General features: G+C 39.3%; 1 protein-coding gene across 1 annotated transcript; it reads left to right on the top strand.

Annotated features, from left to right (window-relative positions):
- Positions 1-26,733, top strand: LOC121370543 (toll-like receptor Tollo). The gene is given in 3 exon segments (XM_041495846.1): positions 1-575; positions 22,061-22,931; positions 22,933-26,733. Coding segments are annotated over 2 exon segments (3,819 nt in total). The 5' UTR covers positions 1-575; position 22,061; the 3' UTR covers positions 25,882-26,733.
- Positions 26,734-27,393: the final 660 nt, after the last annotated feature.

A 27,393-nucleotide genomic window follows, 5' to 3' on the forward strand; every position in this document is an offset into this window, starting at 1 on the left:
ACTAGATCCTAATATTTTACTGCCGTGTGTTTTAGAGGTGGAAAAACAATCCGCTAAAGTTTTTCGGCAACAATATCCCGCTGCGGCTGACATGTGTACAAACCAAAAAAGAGAGAGAGAGAGAAAGAAAAATATCGAGATAGCCTAAGTTGGCATGAATGGAATGGACAATAACTGTGAATTGAACTTTCCAGTTCATTTGAAAATATTATCGCAGTGTGATTGACAAACGTTGTCCCCGCGCTGCTACTGTTACAAACAAAGGACACGCAGCCGTGAAAATGTCAGCAATCGAAAGAGCGAGAGACAAACGGAGAGAAAACGGAGAGACGGAACGGCATTGGGAGTCCGATTTTCTACCGAGTGGCCTAATCGCCACGCGAGCCTAGATGGATAGTTATATGTGGACGGATGTGTTGTTTGTCGGTGTTCCTGTAATGTCTGCGGAAGACACCCGCTGCTACTTTGAGGAACAACCATCTGGCTGAGTTTAGTGCTCTGTGATGTTTGGTGCATCTGTACGGTGATTTACTGGAATATATTTGTGTTGCGTAACATGAGGGATAGCACGCAAGGTGGGTTGGATAAATTGTGTGTGTGTGTGTGTGTGTGTGTGTGTGTGTGTGTGTGTGTGTGTTTGAATTACCGAGTTATTTCAGAAGTTGGTTTTTATTTAGAGTAATGAGTTTAACTAGTTGAACTATTTCTGATAAAGTGTTTGTTATTGAATTACCGAGTTATTTCAGAAGTTGGTTTTATTTAGAGGAATGAGTTTATCTCGTTGAAATAGTTAAATGGTGATTATGTGTAAATGCTTGTTTTACAGGCTGTATTATACAGAATGTAGTTTTATTTCTTTAAAAACCCATTTTATAAAAAAAAATCTATAGTAATAAACATGTATAAAAGTTTAGTCCTGTAACCGTCAGTTGTATTCAAAGTTTATATTATTGCCTAAATTGTGTATATTATATAAATGTTTATCTGGTATTTATATAATATTTATATTTTTCGCCCCCTCCCCCTTTAATCGTTTGCATGCTGTGATAGATCTTGAAAATTGGTAATTATATATATATATATATATCTATATATATATATATATATATAATATATATATATATATATATATATATATGTGTGTGTGTGTTGTGTGTGTGTATGTATGTATGTGTGTGGTGTGTGTGTGTGTGTGTGTATATGTGTGTATGTATGTATGTGTGTGTGTGCGTGTGTGCGTGTGTCAATTATGACTCCGAGTTAATTTTAAGGTTTGGGGACAGCAATACATATTGCACGGACTGTTTTAGGATCTATCCCCCATCCTTAGGCCCATTAAGCTATTTTACGTTACAGCCAGTGTACCACGAATGGTATATGAAATGCTGTGGTTTGTGCTATCCTGTCTGTGGGATGGTGTATATAAAAGATACCTTGCTACTTATGGAAACATGTAGCGCGTTTTCTCCCTAAGACTATATGTCAAAATTACCAAATGTTTGGCATCCAATACCAGATGATTAATAAATCAGTGTGCTCTAGTGGTGTCCTTAAGCAATTTTTTTTTAAAACTATACTAAATTTTTTAATTTGGAAGCAAATGTTCGAAATTAAGAGGCACTTCTACTAAATATTAGACATAAGGGTATTAGACGTAAGGTGTAACATTTCATAACAGCAATGTGAATAAAAGCTTATGATTTATATTATTACTTCTGAGCTTATACTTCTGGAATACTATCAAAAATAACATGGAAAACTTATGACATGAACTGTTTCAATTGTACCTGAATGACACGTTACCTGTTTACTTTATTATTTGTCAACATCCTGTGTAAACATATTCATTTACAAGGTCGCAGATTTGCGGTATTTTTTAACATTATATTCAGATGTTGCAGTGTTTTGCATTTAGGGCGTTTTTTGTTTCTGCCTTTGACATGACTGGTGGACTTGCCAAAAATAACATTCCGTAGACGGCTACTAACAGGACACATTTGCTGAGGTAACGGGATCCGACATTACCGGTATTTGCACCCCCGTTATTTTCTTTGGAGATGAGGTGGAATGTACATGTAGATTAGTGGTGTCGCCGCTGCGCTATCTTCTGGTGCGGTGGGTCGCAGGATCGACTGCCATCCCGTCCCAAACAGTGTGCCACGACTGGCATAAAACTAGCCCGAGTACTCTGACTGTAAGAGAGCTAGACGGACATTTGGACATAAATACGCTCTCATTACAGCGTGTTTATGTCCATTGTCCGTCTAGCTCTCTTACAGTCAGAGTACTCGGGCTAGCATAAAACGTGAAACTAGAAGCCTGAGGTGCATATGCAAGTTATAGTGCGACATTTATAAGCGAACATTTAGGAAGTTGTAATCGCCTCTAACTAGTGAGGGATTGTAACTGTCCAAATGTTCGTCACGCATTCTTTCGCTCCCACGCCTCTCGTTTTATATATATACTACTCAAAAGAATTTAAGGGTCAAAAATTTATAACCAAACAAGTTTCAGAGTGTATTAGATTGATGATGTAAACTACACCAACAAATTTATTTATTGTTCCATATTTACAAAAAAACACAAATAAACGTCACTGTATACAAGAAAGTCACATGACATGCTGTCAAAGTTGAAGGTTGTCAAACATGGATTTTACACATTAGAACATTCGTTTAATAGTGTGTGAATCCACCCCTGGCGCGAATACACTCGACACATCGTTGCCTCATGCTGTTGATCAGACGTCTGAAGAACTCTTGGGGAATGGCCTGCCACTCTGCCATAAGAAGTTGACCCAGATCATGAAGGTTGGCCGGAGGGGCATGGTTATCCCGAACTCTCCTGCCTAATTCGTCCCAGGTGTGCTCTATTGGGGCCAAGTCAGGCGAATATGCTGGCCAATCCATCCTGGCGATACCTTGTTGTCTGAGAAAGTCCGTTACCACCCTGGCGCGGTGGGGTCTGGCATTGTCATCCTGCAGAACTGCCCCGCCGCCAATCTGCTGAAGGCCTGGGAGAACTAACTGCCGGATAATCTCATTCAGATAGCGGATTCCATTCAGATTGCCATCCACCACATAGAGGGGGGTCCTGTGGTGGATAGAGATGCCGCCCCACACCATGATGCTGCCACCACCGAACCGGTGACGTTGTCTAACGTTAACGTCAGCGAAGCGCTCCCCAGGACGTCTGTAGACACGAACCCGACCGTCGTTGAACTGGAGACTAAACCTGGACTCATCAGTGAACATCACTCGACCCCACTGAACACGTTGCCACCGCAGATGAAGCGTGCACCAGTGACGTCTGGCCGTTCTGTGACGTGGTAGGAGTGGTGGTCGAACAGCCTGGCGACGGCAGCGTAGATTATTGGCTCTCAGACGATTGCGTATGGTTTGATCAGACACTCGAGTTCCAGTAGCAGTCCGCAGATTGTCACGTAATCGGCGTGCAGTGGTTGTGCGTTGACGTAGAGCCATATTGGTGATGTAGCGGTCCTCTCTATTGTAGTGCTTCGGGGTCTTCCAGAACGTGGACGATTTCGAACAGAATTCGTTGCTTGGTACCGTTGCCACAGTCGGCCAACGACACTCTGACTGACACCAAGTCTCAGAGCAACATTTCTTTGCGTATTGCCATCCTGAAGCCAAGCAATAGCCCTTCCTCGATCTTCGATAGTCAGTTGAAGTCGTACCATTGTCGAATTTGGAGTGTGCACCGTACACGAACGCAAGCTCCAATTATACGGAAATTCAGCATTGGGAACATGGAATACACGCGCAAAGCGTGCAAATGAAGCGCTTTGTGAAAAAGCAAGTTATGGGCACTTAGTAGACCTTTCGCTTTCGCCCTAATTTACGTGCAAATGTAAGCATGTTTTCGCCATTAGAACTAGTCGACAGTGTCAATGACAGTGGATTTTAATTCATTTATGGGTTGCTTAGACCCACTTTCGTCAAAATGGAACAATACCATGCGTGACATTATGGTCTAGCTAATATAATTGACATTCAGAAAATAATGTCGAAAATATTGTCTGACCCTTAAATTCTTTTGAGTAGTATATATTTCTTTCTCCCCCATCCCCGCTCTCTCTCTCTCTCTCTCTCTCTCTCTCTCTCTCTCTCTCTTTTGCTCTCTCTCTCTCTCTCTCTTTCTCTCTCTCTCTCTTTTTTAGCGTTATCTCACTTTCTCTCTCTCTCTCTGTCTCTGTCTCTCTCTCTGTCTCTCTCTCTCTCTCTCTCTCTCTCTCTCTCTCTCGAGTTATCTCACTTTCTCTCTCTCTCTCTCTCTCTCTCTCTCTCTCTCTCTCTCTCTCTCTCTCTCTCTCCGCTCTCTCTCTCTCTCTCTCTCTCTCTCTCCTTTAGCGTTATCTCACTTTCTCTCTCTCTCTCTCTCTCTCTCTCTCTCTCTCTCTCTCTCTCTCTCTCTCTCTCTCTCTCTCTCTCTCTCTCTCTCCAGTTAAAATAGCAGATGTCACGGCAGTAGCCGAAAATATTGTATACTGGTCACAGCCTAATAACTAGTGACGGTGCCTTGAAAACAATTTGCCGAGGTGGCGATAAACAAGCATTCTTTTCCTGGTGCTGTTGACTACTATTTTAGTATTTACCATCCGTGTGTTAGTAGACAACGCTGTGGGGAGATGCTTCCCGTAAATCACACACGGTATGGTGGACCTGGCAGATACTTCTGTGACAGGAAGAACGTGGATACCGTTAGTCAGCGCTTTATGGAATACTGGTGGCCACTGGTACCTGAAGAATTCTGTACAGAAATGTAAAGTTTATTTTGTTAAACGACACCACCAGATCACATTGATTTATTAACCATCGGCTATTTGGTGTTAAAAATTTCATAATTCGGATATATTGTGTACATTTTTTCCATCAGCAGCAAGGGATCTTTTATATGTACTTTCGGAGTCTTTCCACACATATAAGATAAGCATATACCACGGGTTTTGATTTATAACAGTCTAGATCCCCACCCCTAATTCTGTACAGAAAGACCGCGTTAATGACGTATAATAATAAGAAACATGACTTGAGTTATTATTATTATAATCTAATGGTGGATTAGTAGCAGTTTAGGCGAAAACTACCGATGAATTGTATTCCCTATTGCCATATATTATTTTTTTTAATTTTGAGATTCAAAACCGTTCTGGAAATTTCTTGCAAAATAAATATACATATTTTCAAAATGCCTTCAAATCGTTATCTTCAAACGTCAAATTAAGATCTTACGAAAGTGCCAGCGTATTTTTACGACTTCTTTCCTTACATGTGGTTTTTATTACACTAAAACTTCTAGACGGTATTGCTCACCGTGTAAGATTACCAAGGTAATTGGTTCTGCTAGCGTTGCCAGATGTCAGATTTGTTATCATTTCGTTATGAACAAACACACAGTCTGGCCAGACTTATATATTGTGTGCACATTATGTCAAGTACAAGGGTCCTGTCCCGATATGTATAGTCACTGGGGCGTGACATTGTGTGCTAAAAATTATTGCCACCATGAGCCCCTTGAAGACAGGTGAAGTAAACTAAAGCTGTTACCACGCACCGCTTATAGCTTGATAACGTTGCGCAACAGGACGTGTGTTTCAAGTTTGTTAATTCAATCAAACCATATTTCCAACAGGGTAACAAACTAATTTAGAAGGTAACCTAATGTTCGTTTAAAGGGACATTCCTGAGTTTGCTGCATTGTAAGATGTTTCCGACTAATAAAATATTTCTACGATTAAACTTACATATTAAATATATTTTCTTGTTTAGAATATCAGTGTCTGTATATTCAATGTGTTTCTGGCCGTCTTAATATGTGTAGAGTGCTCCGCAAGGCTCAATGGGTAGGTGTAAACCACTTGCACCGACCAGTGATCCATAACTGGTTCAACAAAGGCCATGGTTTGTGCTATCCTGCCTGTGGGAAGCGCAATAAAAGATCCCTTGCTGTCTGTCGTAAAAGAGTAGCCTATATGGCGACAGCGGGTTTCCTCTAAAAAACAGTGTCAGAATGACCATATTTTTGACATCCAATAGCCGATGATAAGATAAAAAATCAATGTGTTCTAGTGACGTCGTTAAATAAAACAAACTTTACTCTTTTTTATCTTAATATTTGCAAGAAGCCCAAACTGTATTTTGTCTTCAAATAATTTCATACGTACGAAAACAATTTTTTTTTAGGAAATAAAATGAAATGTAACGTAGTACAAATATTAGAACGATCAGAAACATGTTTAATATACAGCCACTAATATTTTATGCAGAAAAATACATTTGATATGTAATTACAATCGTTAAAAAGTCTCTGTTAGTCGAGAACGTCTTAAACATTACAGCAAACTGAGGAATGTCCTTTATATATTGGCGAATTTTATTTTAATATGGAGAAATAATGTCATGAAATAATTGATTACGTTAGTAGCCAATAACTGTGCTTCTGCAATTTTTAAAGTTTAATACGTATATAATTTTGGAGAAATATTTTGCTAACCCAGAGCTAATCCTGATTTTCATACTTACCAGCCAGTGCACCACGACTGGTATATCAGTGGCCATGGTATGTACTACACTGTCTGTGGGATTGTGCATATAAAAGACCCCTTGCTGCTAATCGAAAAGAGTAGTGGAGACAGCGGGTTTACTCTCTCAATATCTGTGTGGTGCTTAACCATATGTCTGACGCCATATAAGCGTATATAAAATGTGTCGAGTGCGTCGTTAAATATAACATTTCCTTCCTTCCTTCCTTCCATACTTACATCTAGTCCGATACATCTTGTTATTTAGTACATCTAGATTTTAAATATTCAAGAACGCTATTCTGGTCATAAGCAAGAGCTATTTGAGTTGTTAGTTCAGTAGAGACGTAATGGTTAGTTGTTAGTAGTTAATGAGAGAGAAGTCGGGTTAGTAGTCATGTGTCTTCCCAAAGGGTCGTTAAAACGCAGTGTTGGAGCCACCGATACGTACCTACGTACGCACGTACACGTATGCATACATAGTATCATGCAGAATGACGTATTTACAGACACATGTATGTATGTATATATACGTATGTATGTGCATATTCAAATGGGGCGGGATCTAGCTCAGTCAGTAGAATGCTCGCCCGAGGTGCTTGCGTTGTAGGATCAAACCACATCAATGGGCCCATTCTCTGATTGGGGTTTCCCGTACCAACCAGCGCACCACGACTAGTATATCAAAGGCCGTGGTATATGCTGTCCTGTCTGTGTGGAAAGTGTATATAAACGATCCTTTACACTGAAAAATGTTGCGGGTTTCCTCTACGACTCCGAGTCAGTGTGCTCCAGTGGTGTGGTTAAACAAAACAAAATTTAACTTTAAACTTTACTTCGCCGAATTTACGAAGCTTGTTTTTCGTAAAGAATTGTTTAAGCATTGTAAATGTATGTAGTTACTCGCATGTAAGAGATAAAGAGGCTTTGTAAATTCATCCCTTGCATATTTAAGTACCTGTATTTGGAGCATAATCAATTATATAAACTTTTATAATTCCACTTCTTTAATTTCATGAATAACCCGAATAATTAATTGACTTAGCTCGTGTTCCACGCTGTTTTTAGTCCATGTGTCTCTTAATCAAGAAATAATAAACGTATCGCGGAGTCTGCTTTAATTTAATGGAAAGTCGTTATCTGCAGCAGTGGACACAATTTCATGCAACCATCTCCCGGCCCCAGTTCCATTACCGACCAAACAGAGTGAATTATTTGTTATTGTTTGGTTCCGAGATAAAACCGCGTGGTCGATAGGTCTTGCCTGGCACGGGAGGCCCGATGAATTACGCTGGTGTTACTGGCGGGGCTGGGGTGATAAAACCAATTACCCAAACTGATGGTATCTGGCGAACAAAGCGTCGGGCGACACTGAAATGTGCGGTGTTTTTGTTGATTTTGTACAACTGGTAGGACAAAGTTAAAGGTTCAGTACAGACAGTGTTGTTTCAATTAAAGTCGCAGACTCTTTTAAGTTGCAGCCCGTAAAAATGGACACTTAAGTTTGGTTAATCTACAAACGTGTAAACACATTTGGATAAAGTTACAATAGAGTGAAACAAGAGTCCAAGGAAGAATACGAATTTCTACAAATATAATATATATCAATATAATTTTTACCATAAAACGTGTACAAATTTTGTATATTTATAGTTTGTAAACATGTTGTGTATATGAAGTGGGAAGTGTGTGTGTGCGCGCACGTGTTTATGTGTGTGTTTATGTGTGTGTTATAACCCAAATATGAATTTCATGTTATGTATACCTTCAGTGTCTGTCTCATTATTACTATTAAAGGGACACACCCTAGTTACGTTTATTTGTTAACCATTACGGCGTTGTTTTTCGCTATTAAACCCCATTTTTCACAAATAAAATTGCACTTTACTTACATTTTATTATTTAGAATACACATTTCCATTCACCTGAAGTGCTTTTTGGTAATCCTGTTGTTTGTAAAACCACGAAATACATTTTTTCATTTTTTCACAAGACGTGTTGTCGAGAAAAAACCGTTAAGCAAGCGAGGTCCAATCTATTTTTAGAGGGGATATTTGCATTTCAATGTCACAGACATTGGTATATCACGTGACCGTTATCATTTTGGTTCGGTTTGTTTTCTCGGGCACGGTTCGCATTGTTGTTGTTCATTTGTGAGATTTTTCTTCGCAGTTCGTGAACATTTTCAGTAACAATAAAGTTCAGACAAGTAAGTGTCTCAATACAAAACGTTACAAACCCTTAAAACCAATAATTACGATATCTGGAGAGGGGATACAACCAGGACAGAACAGTTGGAACATGTCCAGAAGAGGTGAAACGAACGCACCCCAAGTCTGTGAAATTTGTCGTGACGTAGGCATTGTTGTGTTTCGAGCGACATCTACCGGTGACATCAGAATACCAACTTTCAAAATTATTTCAAGCAATTGGGACATGGGGATTCCCATGGTATTTATCGATATAAAACCTGCTTTTTTACTCCATTTGATAAAAACGTGATCTAAGTGTGTTACAGGTTTGTAGATTAACCAAATTATAATTTATTTTCGCTGGATGGAAATAGGGTGTGCGGCTTTAAGAAATTGTACTAAATATAAAATACACCCATTAAACCCAGTATACATTTCGGAAATGTTCCTTTTCATAGGATGTGCATTTTTTTTTTTATTCTCGTTTTATTCTGTACTTTTCTCTCATCCTTTTGTTGTTTATCTTCTTTTCTATAGACATGTAGAAGGCAGCATCCCTTATTTGATATTAACATTGAAAGGCTCAATCGAATATGTAATAGTCTACATATATCCACATGGATAACAAAAAAAAATGAAAAAAAGTTTTATTTAACGACGCACTCAACACATTTTATTTACGGTTATATGGCGTCAGACATATGGTTAAGGACCACACAAATTTTGAGAGGGAACTCGCTGTCGCCACTACATGGGCTACTCTTCCGATTAGCAGCAAGGGATCTTTTATTTGCGCTTCCCACAAGCAGGATAGCACAAACCACGGCCTTTGTTGAACCAGTTATGGATCACTGGTCGGTGCAAATGGTTTACACCTACCCATTGAGCCTTGCGGAGCACTCACTCAGGGTTTGGAGTCGGTATCTGGATTAAAAATCCCATGCCTCAACTGGGATCCGAACCCAGTACCTACCAGCCTGTAGGCCGATGGCCTGCCACGACGCATGTACATGGATAACAATATTCAGATGTACAGAGCGTCGATTGGGCTTTTCAATTTAAAAACTAAGAGGAGGTATCGCGGTCGATTAATCATTAACTTTTGCAGTGAATTTGGAGAGTACAAGTACAAAATGTTCTCAATATTATTTGTTTCATTTTTAATTACTAGTCTGTATACCTTTCAAATGTTGACACCAAAAGGAAATACTGTTATATTCTTCTTGTCGATTTTGCTTAGTAACGATATAAAACAAAAAATCAGGGTCCTAATAAAAAAAAAAAAAAAACATATGGAAAACTTATCTATTTTACACTTAAATATTCGTAGCATACGTAATAAACTAGCCCGAGTACTCTGAATGTAAGAGAGCTAGACGGACATTTGGACATAAACATGCTCTCATTACAGTCAGAGACCAAGCTATGTATTTTTTTGGCAATTCCCGACAACCAAAAAGTTGGCAAAGATTTTCGCTCTAATACCAGGCGCGTGCGCAGGGGGTGGGGGTGGGGGGGGGATTGGGGTCGAATACCTTTACATCGATCATTTTCGAGTTAACTGATTAAAAAAAATCCACATATTAATCACTAATACACATAGTACAGAAAGAAATCCGACAGCACCCACATTCAGCTACGCTTCGTGACACTCCGTCGCAAGAATTACAAAGCTTGGTGACCTATTTCGTGACGTGGATCACGTGATCGCCCACTGGGCGATTCCGCCTAGTAGACTGAGTGGGCGATCATGTGACGCAACGTCACGATATAGGTCGGCGAACTTAGAATTCTGCTGTCCGGAGTTTGCCGAAGCTTAGCTGAATGTGGGTGCTGTCGGGTTTCTTTCTGTAGTGTGTGTATTAGTGATTAATATCTGAATTTGTTTCAATCAATTAACTCGAAAATTATCGATGTAAAATTATTTAACGTCAAACATAGGATTGTTGTAAAATTAGAGCGGAAATCTTTGCCAACTTTTTGGTTGTCGGGAATTGCCCAAAAAAATACATAGCTTGGTCTCTGACTGTAACGAGAGCGTATTTACGTCCAAATGTCCGTCTAGCTCTCTTACAGTCCGAGTACTCGGGCTAGTAATAAACTAACTATCCCCGAACTTTCAGAGATATTTGACGATTATCACATCCTTTGTTTTACCGAAACTCGTCTAGATGACATTGTACCTAATGATGAAATAATGGTTGAAAATTATGACGCACCTTACAGACGAGATAGGACAAATCACGGGGGTGGAGTAGCAGTCTGTGTTGACTCACAGTTAGCTCACAAAAGATGGTATGATTTAGAATCGCCATTGGATGAAATTATCTGGTTAGAAATCATCTTGAGGCATAAATCGTTACTTATTTCTGTAGTGTAGTATACCGTCCAAACACAACTCCTGTATCGTTTTGGGATAGATTTGAACACTCAATCGATCAAGCACTCAACCTGTGTGACAACGTAGTCATTACTGGTGACCTAAATACAGATTTACTCTCTGTACAACAACACGCTCTGCACGAACTCATGCAATAAATGCAGAAGAAATATCGGATATCATAAATATACTTGCACCAAATAAGGCAATGGGTCCAGATGAGATTAGTCACAAACTACTTAAATGTATCATCCATTCAATCAAAGTTCCTCTTCAGTTGCTTTTTAACAAATCTTTACGTACATCTAAATTCCCTAACAGATGGAAGATAACTCATGTTAAACCTCTCTTCAAAAAGGTAACAAATGTTATTCTACTAACTATAGACCGATATCGTTACTAAGTTGCATTGGAAAAATATTTGAAAGAATTGTATTCAAACATTTATATAATTATTTTATATCCAATCACCTTCTATATAAATATCAGTGCGCATATCGCCCTAATCACAGTGCTGTTCATCAATTATTAGAATTATACTCCCAAATTTGTGAATCTTTGGACAAAAAGGAACACTTCTGTGCTGTGTTCTGTGATATGTCAAAAGGCATTTGATAGAGTATGGCACAGAGGATTAATTCATAAACTTGAAAACTGTGGCATAACAGGAAATGCACTAAATTGGATTAAAGATTATATATCAAAGAGAAAGCAACGAGTCATCGTAAATGGTACTGTATCAAATTCAGGCATTTTAATGGCCGGAGTACCTCAAGGCTCAGTATTAGGACCTTTATTATTTTTAATCTATATTAATGATATTGTAACGATACTATTTGCTGACGATACTAACATAATATCTTCATCTAATGATATCCCTTCCATTAAAAACAACCGTAACTCAAACTTATTAAAGCTTCACAAATGGTCTCAAAAATGGCTTGTATGTTTCAATCCAAATAAAACTAGCGTTGTACTTTTTACAAAAGCAATCATACAGCCAAAACCTAACCTTGTATTTGGTACCAAAACATTAAACACAACAGAAACTCATAAACATTTAGGTTTAACCTTTTAAACAAATGCCAAGTTGACAACACATATTAATACAAATACAGGAAATACAAATATTTATTAAATCGACAAACTTTATTGAAAATATATATAACTTTTATCCGCCCGATATTAGAATATGCATCGGAAGTATGGGATGGGTGTTCTTTAGTAGAGGAAGACAATATTGATAAAGTACAATTAGAAGCCGCCAGATTAATCACGGTTTACCCAAATTTGCATCTAGAAAGTCTTTTTATTACGAAACTGGATTAGCAACACTTACTTCCAGGCGTAAATTCAAAACGCTGTGCGCAATGTTTAAAACAATGAAAGGTATGGCTCCTGATTGTATGATACACAGTATTCCACAAACAGTCGGACAAAGATTCCCTTGCATGCTAAGAAATCGGAATGATATTTCTTTACCCCCTGCTAGAACTAATTTACTTCAATCTTCATTTATCCATTCGACAATAAAACTTTGGAACAACCTACGGGCTGAAATTCGAAATTGTTAAAACATATCTTCATTTAAAAAAACAATAAAACCCGATGTCCCATGCGTTGCGCCATACTATTCATTTGGTAATGGAAGAGAAAATGTATTACATACCAAGTTAAGACACAGGTGTAGAAAAAAGAAAGAAATGTTTTATTTAACGACGCACTCAACACATTTTATTTACGGTTATATGGCGTCAGACATATGCTTAAGGACCACACAGATTTTTGAAAGGAAACCCGCTGTCGCCACATAGGCTACTCTTTTACGACAGGCAGCAAGAGATCTTTTATTTGCGCTTCCCACAGGCAGGATAGCACAAACCATGGCCTTTGTTGAACCAGTTATGGATCACTGGTCGGTGCAAGTGGTTTACACCTACCCATTAAGCCTTGCGGAGCACTCACTCAGGGTTTGGAGTCGGTATCTGGATTAAAAATCCCACGCCTCGACTGGGATCCGAACCCAGTACATACCAGCCTATAGACCGATGGCTAACCACGACGCCACTGAGGCCGGTGACAGAGGTGTAGTGATTTAAAAGCAGACTTAGATCGAGTTGGTCTTAGCACCGATTCCTCGTGCAATTGTGGGTATAATTTTGAAAACAGTTATCGTTTTTTTCTGTGAATGCATTTTATATGAAAGGCAAAGACTTTTCAAAGGAATTCATTGCAAAGATTTCAGCCAATAGATTTACAACTAGTTTTAAATGGTAAAAATACTCTAAGTGAAGAAGACAATAAAGAATTTTTTTTTCATGTACATAAGTATGTAAATGAAACAAAACGTTTCCTTTAAATAGTAAATAAAGTATGGATCTTTAACATTATTACTATTTATTTATTTATTTATTTATTTATTTATTTATTTATTGCTATTATTATTATTTGTGTAGCCATTACGTAATCATTGCGATGCCTTGTTTGTGTTTTGTGTTTTCTTTTATCAAACCTGCTGTCTAATTATCGAACACATAGAAAACTTTATTGCGTCTCTTTTTTTCTTTCTTTTTCCTTTATTCTTTTTTTTCTCAGTAATATTTATTTCTGTTCATATTTAAATTGCAAAAATATATTAGTCGTAATATGTATGTATTTTGTAGAAGGCCTAGTAAGTTGTGTAACTTGTGCCTATTCAATTTGTTCTTTAAAAAGCAATAAAATATGTTTCAATAAAAAAAAAAAAAAAAAAAAAAAAAAAAAAAAAACCCAACAAGAGTCTGGTACTTTGAAATGGGAGAAATACACTTAAATAATAAACTGGAGCTCGTGTCCATAACCGTTACTTCTTAGAGATACGTGCGTTTTATAAAAAAAAGAAAAAAAGAAAAAAAAAAGTATTTTGTATTATAAGTAACATCAGGATGATCAGAAGCACTTCGGATGTACGAAAATGGCTAATTTAAACTATAAAACGTGATTTTAATTATTAAAAATGGCTCTAATATTGAAGTGTTTAAAAACTAGGATCTGTCACATTAATTTGTATAGAAAAATTGATAAGGGGCCGTTCATAATTATCGTGCAAACTGTAAGCTAGGGTGTGTGTTGGGTAGCGGTATGTGTGTGGGGTAGGGTGGGGGTGGGGTGGGGTAATGCCAATGTCTGCCGATATGACCACCTAAACATTTTGTTAGACTATTTGTTACAAAAACAACATTGGGGGAGTGTGGGTGGAGTGGTTTGCGCTACTAGGATGCGAGCCCAGTACCTACTAGTCTTAGGCCGATGGCTTAACCACAACATTGATTGAGACCGGTTTTGCATGCGTATGCTTTATTTTAATTGCCTATATCCAAATAGTCATATGTTACATACAAAACAACCGTAATTTAAATGTGCTGATGTGCCGTTAATATTACCCCCTCCCTCCCTCCTCGCCCCCTATCTCTCTCTCTCTCTCCTCCCTCTCTCTCTCTCTCTCTCTCTCTCTCTCTCTCTCTCTCTCTCTCTCTCTCTCTCTCTCTCTCTCTCTCTCTCTCTCTCTCTCTCTCTGTGTCTGTCTCTCTGTCTCTGTCTCTGTCTCTCTCTGTCTCTGTGTCATCTTTCATTCGCCATGGACTGTGTCCTGGACATTAAGCATGTGATTATTTCTAATTTTTATTCGACACGTTTTATTGTCGTGCATAATAAATGGGGCCGCTTTGCGGCGGACATTTGAGAAATGTCAGAAATAAATGACTCATTTTGTTACTGTTTTAGATGCCAGATATGGATGAAATATTCGCTGTAGAATTGATCATTAGTGTTACAATAGAGCACTTAAAACAATTATCAATAAACCTGTAAAACTTTCACCACAACGTTAACCCTCTCGGGGCTAGGGTGTGGATTGTAAACATTTTCAGCGAATTACAAATATTTTACAAATGATTTATAACTTAACTAAAAATAATGTACATAATATTTATTGTATGAATTCGATTAATGTTTTTGTTTAAAAAATTTTGTTCTTGAAATAATCATATCGTGGATCGGCGTTGAGTGAGGGTGCTTTTTAAAAATACACTCTACTCCTAGAATAAAAGGAATTATTTTAGTTTTATTTCCATTATAATGATTATTACTCAAAACATTACAAAATTCTTTAAAATGTAACTTATTTTGGTGTTTATATCCAGTTATTGATTATATGACGTTATCGTGGGAAACACGTCTGTTATTTGGACTGTCAGTGGTTAATGGTTATTAAGTAGCGAGAGAAAGAAGGGTAAAAAAGAGGAATACATATATTTGTTTAACATACGACTATTTGGACTAGAAAGAAAGAAAGAAAGAAATGTTTTATTTAACGACGCACTCAACACATTTTATTTACGGTTATATGGTGTCAGACATATGGTTAAGGACCATACAGATTTTGAGAGGAAACCCGCTGTCGCCACTACATGGGCTACTCTTCCGATTAGCAGTAAGGGATCTTTTATTTGCGCTTCCCACAGGCAGGATAGCACAAACCATGGCCTTTGTTGAACCAGTTATGGATCACTGGTCGGTGTAAGTGGTTTACACCTACCCATTGAGCCTTGCGAAGCACTCACTCAGGGTTTGGAGTCAGTATCTGGATTAAAAATCCCATGCCTCGACTGGGATCCGAACCCAGTACCTACCAGCTTGTTTTTATTTACGTTATCACTGCGGCGGACAAATGGTTAAGGACCACATATTAATGAGAGAGGAAACCAGCCGTCGCCACTTTAGTCTCTACTGGCTACTCTTTTCAATTAGCAAAAAATGTATCTTTTATATGCAGTAGTTTTGTTACAACAGTTCTGGGGCACTGGCTGGAACAGGAAATAGCCCAATGCAGGCGCGGATTTAGTGGGGGGCCCAAGGGGCCCGGGCCCCCCTATTTTTGGGGTCAAGTTATTATTTTTGTTTAACTATAGCATACATTAGAGTGGAATTACACAAAAATGCACTTATTTCCCAATTTTGAAGATAACAAAAACAGTATGACAATACCAAAAACATACGTTAATATAGCTATTTTGTTACTCAGATGCGAGGAAATCGCGTTTCAGACCACTTAAATTTTAAAATTTCGCGGGAGAGCATGCCCCCGGACCCCCCTCGGGGCCCCCCCTATTTAAAAATCCTGAATCCGCGCCTGCAATGGGCCCACCAACGGGAATCGATCCTAAATTTTGTCTGCGCATACCCGCGAACTCTTTACCAGTCGACTACGTCCCGCTCATTATGCAATGAGAGTTTAAAGTTTGTTTTGTTTAACGACATTTAAAGCACGTTGATTTATTGGATGTCAAACATATGGTCATTATGATACGTAGTCGTCAGAGGAAACCCGGCACATTCCCCCCATTAGCAGCATTTTTTTTTCCACAGACAGGACAGCAAATACCACATTCATTAATACACCACAGAAGCATCGGCGTATTGGTTGTACTCCTCTCTAAGCTGTGTACATGTACTTAATGAGTTGGGGCTGATACCAGCTGGGTTTAAACCCAGCAGCAACTACCGAAGCCTGTTAAACTATAATTCCATCGCACCCAATTCCGATTTCCGGGACAGTCCTAACAGTTGTTCTTAACACACTCCCACCATTCTTTACTTCAACCGCTCTTCTCTGGCAGAAAGCTGTGATCAAAGATAATTTTATTCACTGACGAAAGTAACGATTTTCCACGCCTTGTTCTGTTTAATCGTTTGGATCTGGCAGAGCCATTCAGCGATTTTTAACCAGACAAACAAAGGAATTTGACCATCAGTCTAAACTTCCATGCAATCTGGAACTATTTTCAGGAACTGTTTCAGTTATTCAAACCCATGAAATAATAATTGTCTTTTTTTCTTAGCAAACACTTTCACGGCATAATGTGTCTTGTTCTTTGCCGTGATGAATCATACTGCAACGGAATTAATTAGTCCTTTGTTCGTCCGTTTTCAACCCAATCAGGTGGATGTTCTTGCTCCATGGAGCGAAGAGCTGTCACTGACCGCACGCGACCTTAAAACTAAGCAGGGATGGCGGTGCAGACATAAATTAAAAGAAAATAAGACCGAACCCAAATTTCAAATCAATAAAGAGTAATTAAGCACTGTTAAAATGTGATTACGGGAGGATGGTTGTGTAGCACAGGAAATCTAATCTCTATCATTAACATCATCATTCAAACTATTATTATTGTTGTTATTATCATCAAACATTTTTCAAATCGGCCCAGAATGATTTGATTTTTAAGTGTAGGACTCAATAATTAATCACCCATGTATTCATCTTCTCTCGCGCGTGCTCTCTCTCTGTCTCTCTCTCTGTCTCTCTCTCTCTCTCTCTCCTCTCTCTCTCTCTCTCTCTCTCTCTCTCTCTGACGCTCACTCTGACACTCTCTCTCTCTCTCTCTCTCTCTCTCTCTCTCTCTCTCTCTCTCTCTCTCTCTCTCTCTCTCTCTCTCTCTCTCTCTGACGCTCACTCTGACTCTCACTATCTCTCTCTGACGCTCACTCTGACTCTCACTATCTCTCTCTCTCTCTCTCTCTCTCTCTGACTCTCACTATCTCTCTGTCTCTGTCTCTGTCTCTGTCTCTGTCTCTCTCTCTCTCTCTCTCTCTCTCTCTCTCTCTCTCTCTCTCTCTCTCTCTTTCTCTCTCTCTCTCTGTCTCTCTCTCTCTCCCTCTCCCCCTCTCTCTCTCTCTCTCTCTCTCTCTCTCTCTCTCTCTCTCTCTCTCTCTCTCTGTCGTTGCTATTATTAAATTATTAACTTTATTCCCTTAATAAACCTCCTATTAAACATTTAAATTACAGTGAGAAATTCATAGGCAGTTAACGAAACCTTGATTTATTTAATTTGAACAAATAGGAGCAAAGACAATAAACCATCTCGTATTGTGCGACATCTCTCTATACACACAGGGAGTGGTGTGATTACCTTGGAGGACTCCACCTCTGTCTGACATTGAACTTCACGAAGCCGTGTTTGCGCAGGGCTGTCTAACAGCAAAAATACAAATAGTCATCCCTGCGCGGAGGCAGGTATTCTGAAGATGTTATTTCATTTAAAAACATTGATATGTGTTTTGATAAATTCTCAACACAGCCGCAGTGCATTTTCTAGCTGTGGAATATTTACTTCGTATATACGTTTATGTATGCGGAATGCGTAGACTTATTCTGACATTGCTATCTGAACTAACTGAGTATATGTGAGGCACAAATATGTCTATTGCGTCGTGAGAAATGTAACATAAGCTGTGGCCTACTTTATGTGCTCTCTCTCTCTCTCTCTCTCTCTCTCTCTCTCTCTCTCTCTCTCTCTCTCTCTCTCTCTCTCTCTCTCTCTCTTCCATCCTCTCCCTCTCTCATTACACTGTGATACTACCAATAATTATGAAATAACAATAACACAAGAATATTCGAATATTAGTTTAATAACAGTCATTTGTATTACATAGCTGCAATGGTAATGTTTATAAAAAAATATTTTTAGTTTCTAGCAATTGGGCCACTTATAATATATATGTTAATTTGATAACACACTGAGCAGACTCTTATTCTGTGAAATGACTGTAATAACAATTTATATTAGCGATTATATCAATAGAAAACCCAATCATACCACATGCATTTTGAGCACAAAGTTCACGTATCTGGACTTAGAATAACAGAGATAACTCTACCAGTCCTGCCATTGGTAACAATTGTGAGTGTTTGTTGACATAAAATATTGTTTCATCTGGCCAGTAAATTCCTGTAATTTAATTTGAACTAGTGTCAATCTACCATTGAAACATGTGCGGGGTAAGATGATATTTTTTGTGCAAAACTAGGGAAGTCAAAGGCACTTATCTTTTCTTATTTACTTTAATGGTGAGATCATATGTTACAGTATTTATATCCATGGTGTATATATTGATAGAAATTCTGTGTGTAGTAGTTTAGAAAAAATGTGTTACGTTTGTCGTCAATGGGATTTAATTTGGTGGACTGCACCCTAATCCCGATGATCTAACCGCTGCGCTATCGAGGTCAGTAGTGCCGGTTATAACTAGACAATAAACAGTAGTGACTTATGACCAGCGTGTACGGTTTCCACATTCAAGATGTTTCCGGTAAAACCACCAGTCTCCGTTGTGTTTCCTTTATCTATGTTAATGACTAGCAACGTCCCGAGAACTGTCCCTGTATATCAGACTACAAGACAACACTGCTTCTGGAAACAGTCGATCGCTATAGTACGTGCTTGAGGCAATACTTGCCATGTGCCATCATGACGTGCGATGGACTCCCGTAAAATGTGTATGTATAATCTGTTTGGACTACATGTAAATACACACGAGCACGAGCAATACCCCACTCATGATTGTTAGGGCACACACGGGGGGAAATGGTGGGAGTAATGAGATGGTGTTTTAAAGGGACATTCCTGAGTTTGCTGCAAATCCAGTTTGGTCTTCTTACAAAATTGAATATACAGATACTGATATTCTAAACAAGAAAATATATTTAATATGTAAGTTTAATCGTAGAAATATTTTATTAGTCGGAAACACCTTATGATGCAGCAAACTCAGGAATGTCCCTTTAAAGTTTCGTGTTTATGATTACATTCATCTAAGAACGCTGTCCAGTCTAGGCGCCACTAGAACACATTGGTTTATTATTCATCAGTTATTGGGTGTCAATGATGATTTTGCCTATTATCAATTTATGTTCTTCTGATTCTGCCTTATGCCGAGATAAGATTTTGATCATGAAATACGGTTTTGTCATTCAGATTTGATAATTCTGACATATAGTCTTAAAGGAAGGATTGAAATGTTTTATTTAACGACGCACTCAACACATTTCATTTACGGTTATATGGCGTCAGACATATGGTTAAGTACCACACAGATATTGAGAGAGGAAACCCGCTGTTGCCATTTTATGGGCTACTCTTTTCGATTAGCAGCAAATGATCTTTTATATGCACCATCCTACAGACAGGATAGTACATACCACGGTCTTTGTTACACCAGTTGTGGCACACTGGCTGGAACGAGAAATAGTCCAATGGTATAGTCTTAAAGAAAACCCACCCATTATTAGCAAGGTATCTTTTATATACACCTTGTCATTGACAACGATAACACATACCACGGCCTTTGATACACCAGTCTTGGTGTACTGGTTGGGATTGTAAAAAAAAAGACATTCAGAGAATGGGTCCACCGAGGAGGTTCGATCTTACGACCAAAACACACGAAGCGAGCGCTCTACCGATTAAGATAGATCGCTTAAGGCAACACACCACCATTTGTCATGTTGTTACTGGTCAGGTCAGGTCAGGTCAGGTCAAAGTGTTTAACGTGCACATTCAGAACATGCTGTTGTAGCGCACGCCTGTCCTGGACACAGGTGTCGATCTCAGCCGGCTACTCCGTCCAGGACAGGAAAGGAGTGGGATGGGATAAAGGGGGGACCACCTGCACTGGCAGGTGCAAGGGAGCACCAGCAGACCGACCGGGGTCGGGTATTGTTATTTGTTGTAGCAGCTTAATATAGTCCGGTTTAGGAAATAGGTCCTCATAAAACAAATGCTACAAAATTCTGATATGCTTTTTGAAATCTTTCTTTGATGATTGCGCGTAGGTTGACCTCTGTAGAATTTAAATAACCCATTAGTTTGAAGTTACTTGTTACATGTAATAAGAACTGTGCAAGTGGTATGGCGCCACTTGTATAACAGCAACACGAGGCGGTACTCGGGCATGGTGGCCGTTAACTGAAAACGTTTGTTGTCGACCTATGTTGATTTTTACACGGTACTTGTCAATCGAGAGCACTCCCTAAAATTAGTAGATGCATGACCCTCTTGGCAGTATTGTATCTTTAACAGAATATATTCTGACATACAAATTGTATTGAATTGCATGGAGTAATTAATGGTGGTGTATAACTTTAAGGAATGTGTAATTTAACGGTTAAAAAACGCTGTGATAACTGGGTCAGTTCCGTTAGTATTAACGCCCTGTAATATTAAACACCTGTTTGTATTGTATGTAAATAGAGGTTTGTGCCAAAATTTATGATTTAAACAATATGTTGTAATGTATGGGCCTATTTACAAATAAATACCAGACACTATTCTACACTGCCTAAAGCTTAAAAAGTTAAAAAGTTGTTTTGTTAACAACACCACTAGAGCACATTGATTTATTTGATTTATTAATATTCGGCTATTGGATGTCAAACATTTAGTACTTTTGACATATTGTCTTAGAGAGGAAACCAGCTGCTTTTCCCATTTTTTTTTCATTTCAATTTCCTGGACACACACCTCAGCTATCTGGGCTGTCTGTCCAGGACAGTGGGTTAGTCGTTGGTGGTTAGTAACAGAGAAAAGGGTGTAGTGATCTTTCACATACTCATCGAGTCTTAAAAGTCGCTATGGGTGGGAGCCGGTACCGGGGTGCGAACCCAAGTACCCACCAACCTTATGTCCGATGGCTCAACCACGACACCACCGAGGCTGGTTTTTTCCATTAATAGCAAGGGATCTTTTATATGCACCATCCCACATAAGGATAGCGCATAAAAGGGCCTTTGATATATATAATATATATATATATATATAATATATAATATATATATATATATATATATATATATATATATATATATATATACCCACATGTATATATATACTATATGGTGCACTGGCTAGAACGAGAAATAGCCCAATGGGCAGACCAACGTGTGTCGATTCTAGACCGACCGCGCATTAGGCGAGCGCTTTACCACTGGGTGTTGTTCCGCCATTTCTATACCACCTAATAACTAGGGTCTGTGTCTTTAAAACCTGCCTCTTGTACTAGCAAAACTGTGGTTTGCATTGTACTGGAATGTATTCTATGTTAATTAAATATTTCTGTTTGTCTTTTCAGAATGTTGTTAACAGCAGTCCTTGTGTTCGTTGTGTTGTTATGCAACGTCGACATGTCCAACGTCGTGACGACCAGCTCTCTAATGATCGACTACGCATGCCCAGGACGACCGTGTGACTGCATCTGGCTCAAGGACACAGACGACATCTACCTGGAATGCTCGTTCCTGTTTTTCAGCGAGGACTACTTTCGGCGAATACCAGCAGAAAAGACGTCATATCTGTCGTTGACCTGTGTCGAGGATGACGGAAACTCTCATCAGTTGTGGGAACACATGTTCCAGCATCTCAAATATCTGAAAATGTTATGGTTTAAAAACTGTAAAATCATCGACCTTCCAGATTTAATTTTCTCTGGCTTGGAGTCACTACAGGAGCTCAAAATCGAAGGAGCCACAATTTCCAGCATCCACCCAAAGTTCCTGGACTATTCGCCTGATCTGAAGCTGTTGTACGTCATCGGCAGTGGAGTGACATACATACCACCACTTTGTTCCATGCAGAGTCTTCAGGAATATAACGTGTCCTACAACAATCTGAATAACTTCAACGACTCTGGACTCAACTGTCCCAAGAGGTATCTGGACAGTCTGAAAGTTATCGACATGAGATACAACAAGGTATCAGTTATTCCTTCAATAATGGGTCTGTCCTTCCCCAACCTGACCAGACTCACGCTGTCCGACAACTATCTGCGTAAGATAGAATCAGATTCGCTGAACCGTCTGCAGAATTTGATGTGGCTCGACCTCAGCAACAATTCGCTGACGGATTTGGCAGCAGACACGCTGCAAAACTGCTCTGAACTGATACTACTCGCTTTGTCGGACAATCCACTCGATGGTCTTCCAGAAAGGATGATTGCAAGTCTGAAAAAGCTTGGCCGTTTTACAACTTGACAATCTAAATGTGAGCGACAGGATCTGGGATGAGTTGTCTTCGTTAAGGAATGTAGAAACTCTTTCGTTGTCTTCAAATCTCCTCACGAGTATCGATTCCGACGTTATGGCTGACCTATCCCTTATCATGTACTTTAATATATCCAACAACAGGATAACTAAAATTTCCAGGAATGTGTTCAAGAAACAGATTCGTGCATTTATAATAGATCTATCAAATAACTATCTCACAGGCATTCCCAGGCAGACCTTTCGCAATCAGTTTAGCTGTGAGATTTTGGATCTCTCTCACAATAATATCCACTCAATCGGTAATGGCGCGTTCTCGGGTCTGAGAAATATAAAACTGTTGGATTTAAGTCACAACAGACTGAAGACCATGCCTCAGAATTGTCTTTCAGACATGGACGGACTTGTCAGTTTAAATCTTTCAAATAACTTCTTAACGGATTTACCTAATTTTCTTGCATTTTCCTCGTTAGAAGTCCTGAACTTGCAAAACAATGACTTGCCTAAGCTCGACAGGACAGCTTTCGTGGGGTTAAGTAATCTTCGTTGTTTAAACCTGTCAAGAAATGATATTCAACATTTCCCAACAGGAGTGTTTACAGATTTAACTCAAGTTGTGGATCTTGATCTTGGCTATAACCAACTGAGCCATATCAAAGATGACTCATTCCGTGGATTAGAAGACATCAATAACCTAAACCTTAAATCAAATAATATTACCGATATATCCTTCTCTCTGCGAAATTTAAACAACCTGGTGAACATAGATATGTCTAATAACAAGATTGAGGAATTATACAGAGGACAAATCCCTGATTCTATAATGTATATCAACATGAATTTGAATCGACTGAAGTACATTTCTCCCAATACCTTCCGAACTATGTACAGATTAAGGCGGGTTATCCTCACTAACAATGAACTGAGAACACTTCCAAAAATTTCAGTGGAAGTCAAGCAGGATTTAATCCCGCGACCCCAAATGTTTATAGCCTGGAATCGCTTAAGATGCGACTGTGAAACAAGCTGGCTGAAAGACATACAAGATATGAACAACGTGGATGATAACATGGATTTTCTGCCTGGTTTCCCAGATTACCGGGTGCTTTCGTGTGACAGCGTGTACGATAAATGGATGAGCTTTTTCAGAAAGGTTCCCAGGTCTCATTTTCTGTGCGAATATAAAGAAAAATGTGATAATAACTGTCCGTGCTGTGGCTTCGACCACTGCTATTGTAAGCATGTGTGTCCTTCGCCGTGTCTGTGTCTTGTCGGCGATGGACATCTACCAATCCATCGTGTTCACTGCGAGTCTCGAAACCTGACGTCAGTTCCGGTTCACTTGCCACCAGGCGCAACGGAACTGTTGTTAGAATCCAACAGCATTGCAGAGATCCCGAAACATACCTTTCTGGGACTTGCAAATGTAGAAGTGCTCTATTTAAACCACAGTAATATATACTCGTTGGAAAATGGTTCTTTTGTAGGACTGAAGTCTTTGAAAAGACTGTATCTGAATGATAACTTCTTGAGTGTGATCTACTTAGCCACATTTAAGGGTATTACTCAACTGGAGGAACTATATTTGCAGAATAACCAAATAGCATTTATTGAGACGGGATCGTTGAGCAGTTTCAGGAACCTACTTATTGTTTCACTTAAGAACAATTTCTTGACATCCGTTGACATCGATGATGTTTCGATGCTTGTTAATCATTCTCTTATACTGTTGAGTAACAATATCTGGACGTGCCAGATGCCGTTTGTATGTGAATTCAAACAATTCATCAACCAACACGCCCCATCAATTCCAGACGCCAATAACATTCGTTGCCAGCTGGAAAGGGATTATGAAGCAGGGCCTGCAGTCATCCCTTTTCTTGACTACAATGACGAAATCATTTGCGTCGAGAACAACACGATGTTTACAAACATATCGTCCAATAAGGCCGTCCACATTGGCGAAGTCAAGAGACTTACGGCCATGATAGGTATTTCCATAGCAACGCTAGTGGTGGTTGTGGCCGTGGTGCTGGTGATATGGAAGAAAGAACTACTGCAGGTGTGGTGCTTCTCCAAGTTCGGCTGGCGGATGCTGGCCAAGGAAACGAAAGACGCAGACGACAAGCGCATGTACGACGCCTTTGTCTGCTGCAGCAACAAGGACGAATACTTCGTCATTCACGAACTGACCCCGAAGCTGGAGAGAGGTCACAAGAGATTCAAGCTGTGTCTGCACTTCAGAGACTTCACCGTGGGCGAGTCCATCGCAGAGGCGATCGTAAACAGCATCGAGAACAGCAAGAGGACGATCGTCGTGCTGTCGGACAACTTCCTCGAGTGCGAGTGGTGCAAGTTCGGCTTCCAGACGGCGCACCAGCAGGTGCTGCACGAGCGCAACAACAGGATGATCGTGATTGTGATGCACGACATGGACGAGAAGAGACTCGACCCGCAGCTCAAGATCCACATGAAGACGAGGACCTACCTCAAATACAGAGACCCCTGGTTCTGGGAGAAGCTCTTCTTCTCCATGCCAGATATTCCACCTGAGAGGGAGATCGACCAGGTCCACGGGAACTTCCCTCACCACGAGAGCATATCTGGCTTCAGCGCCAACGGGAGGGTCAGTGTTATTTCGGAGAATATCGTCAACGGGTTGTATGAGGAGCCCCTCCCGAGTTCGGGTGTGTACCAGACGTTAGACAGTGCTTGTGGTAGCAACTCAGAAAACTATTGTGCTTCCCACTGTAACAGCTCTGGCCATTACGAAGAGGTGGAGCCGTTGCCGCATGTCCATCATAATCATTCTGTCACGGCGACAGCCCCGCCACTACCACTCACCGCTCCACCCCTCCCGCTTCCAAGAAACAGTGTTGCGAGAAAAGTATCTATTAAAGACAGACCAGTGTAAGTACGTGGGTCTGTCTGTGTTATTTATCACTCTAAGTAAAAACATTAGTGCTTAATTTTTATGCTGAATTAGACCTTTCAGTCAGAACATGTAGAAATACTCATTGTTTGAATTGTACAAATATTGTACATAGTACTGCAGATATATTAAATAATTAGATATTTATCTGCATACGTTATAGTCGTTGACAAATTGGTATGGATAATATTCAGCCGAATCAACTATGTGCATCTTGTGTAAAAACGAACTCGAAAATGCCATTCTTGTACCCAAATTGTTTCCTCTATAAAAATCACGTGTTTATAAAGGTCATGTGCTTGTCTTATGGGTTTAACCAGAATGGATGAATGTGTTGAACTGTTTGCATCAGTAACCTCGATGTTACAATCTATATTCTGTGGATGCATGATAAAACGCGGATGCGGATAAAGGATGTTACGAAAGGTTGTATGGGTCTTGTGCTGAAATCGTCAGTAGACTATAAACACGAAACTGAACTGGCTGGACGAATGGCAGGATTCCGTGTGTTCCAAAACCACGAACATAGGACAGTGAAGAAGAGGTGACTGTGAGTTCCGCGGACTGCGTCATTTTATACGTCTTCTGTTCAGTTTTAAATTATAAATCTGTGATATTTGTTATAAATTATGAAACAATAAAGCCCTTCAGTTCGCTTAATCTTATCAATACAATACATACATGTATGCAATAATGAACAATGAATTTAGCGGTCTGTTGCTGAGATTTGGAGAACATAAATGTAGTCCCATGATGGCACAGAATATTTATTGGACATCCATTCTATAACGTCATGCTTGTTTGTTTTTTTAATAAAGGAAGACTTGTGGTGCAGATAGTATATTTTAACTATGTGGGGAAAACACTGTACTCTGCTGAAAGTTGGTTTTTACATGTCTTTGAATGTCATGTCTTGTACTCATTCTTATTTATGACATACAGATGTGTTTGATTATCTTGCAACATTATAGAGTATTTATTGCTAAAACGTAGTTTCGTGCATGGCATAAAAAATGTGTGATATCTAGTCGCGTAAATGTATTTTTGAATGAATTCACAAACAAATTATCAAATTTAATCTGGAGGCAATCAAAGATGATCATGATCATTCGAAGAGTTCTGATGGTCAAACATACTGACGATCCTAAAAGGTGTATTTGAAGAGTTTAGGCGCAAAACGCGATATATCCATTTTTCATTTTCAGTAAAAGTGATTTTTTTTAATTGGCGTATATCGCGTTTTGATAAAAAAAACCCCAAAAACCGGGATTTACCCAATACAATTTCATACGGATCAGTCTTGTTTTGCGGCAAATCAGCGGACCCACGTTTAGCCCTTACTGACATACAATAATGGCTTTAACTAAAAACTAGAAAGAAAATGGTTTATATCGCGTTTTGCGCCTGAACTCTTCATTTATAAAAAGCCAGTATTATTTTTTTTAAACCTGTATCATTCAAAATATGGCGCTTCCTAAACGGTCACATCTCGTT

Source organism: Gigantopelta aegis, chromosome 4 (assembly GCF_016097555.1).
Source record: "Gigantopelta aegis isolate Gae_Host chromosome 4, Gae_host_genome, whole genome shotgun sequence".
Lineage (NCBI taxonomy): Eukaryota > Metazoa > Mollusca > Gastropoda > Neomphalida > Peltospiridae > Gigantopelta > Gigantopelta aegis.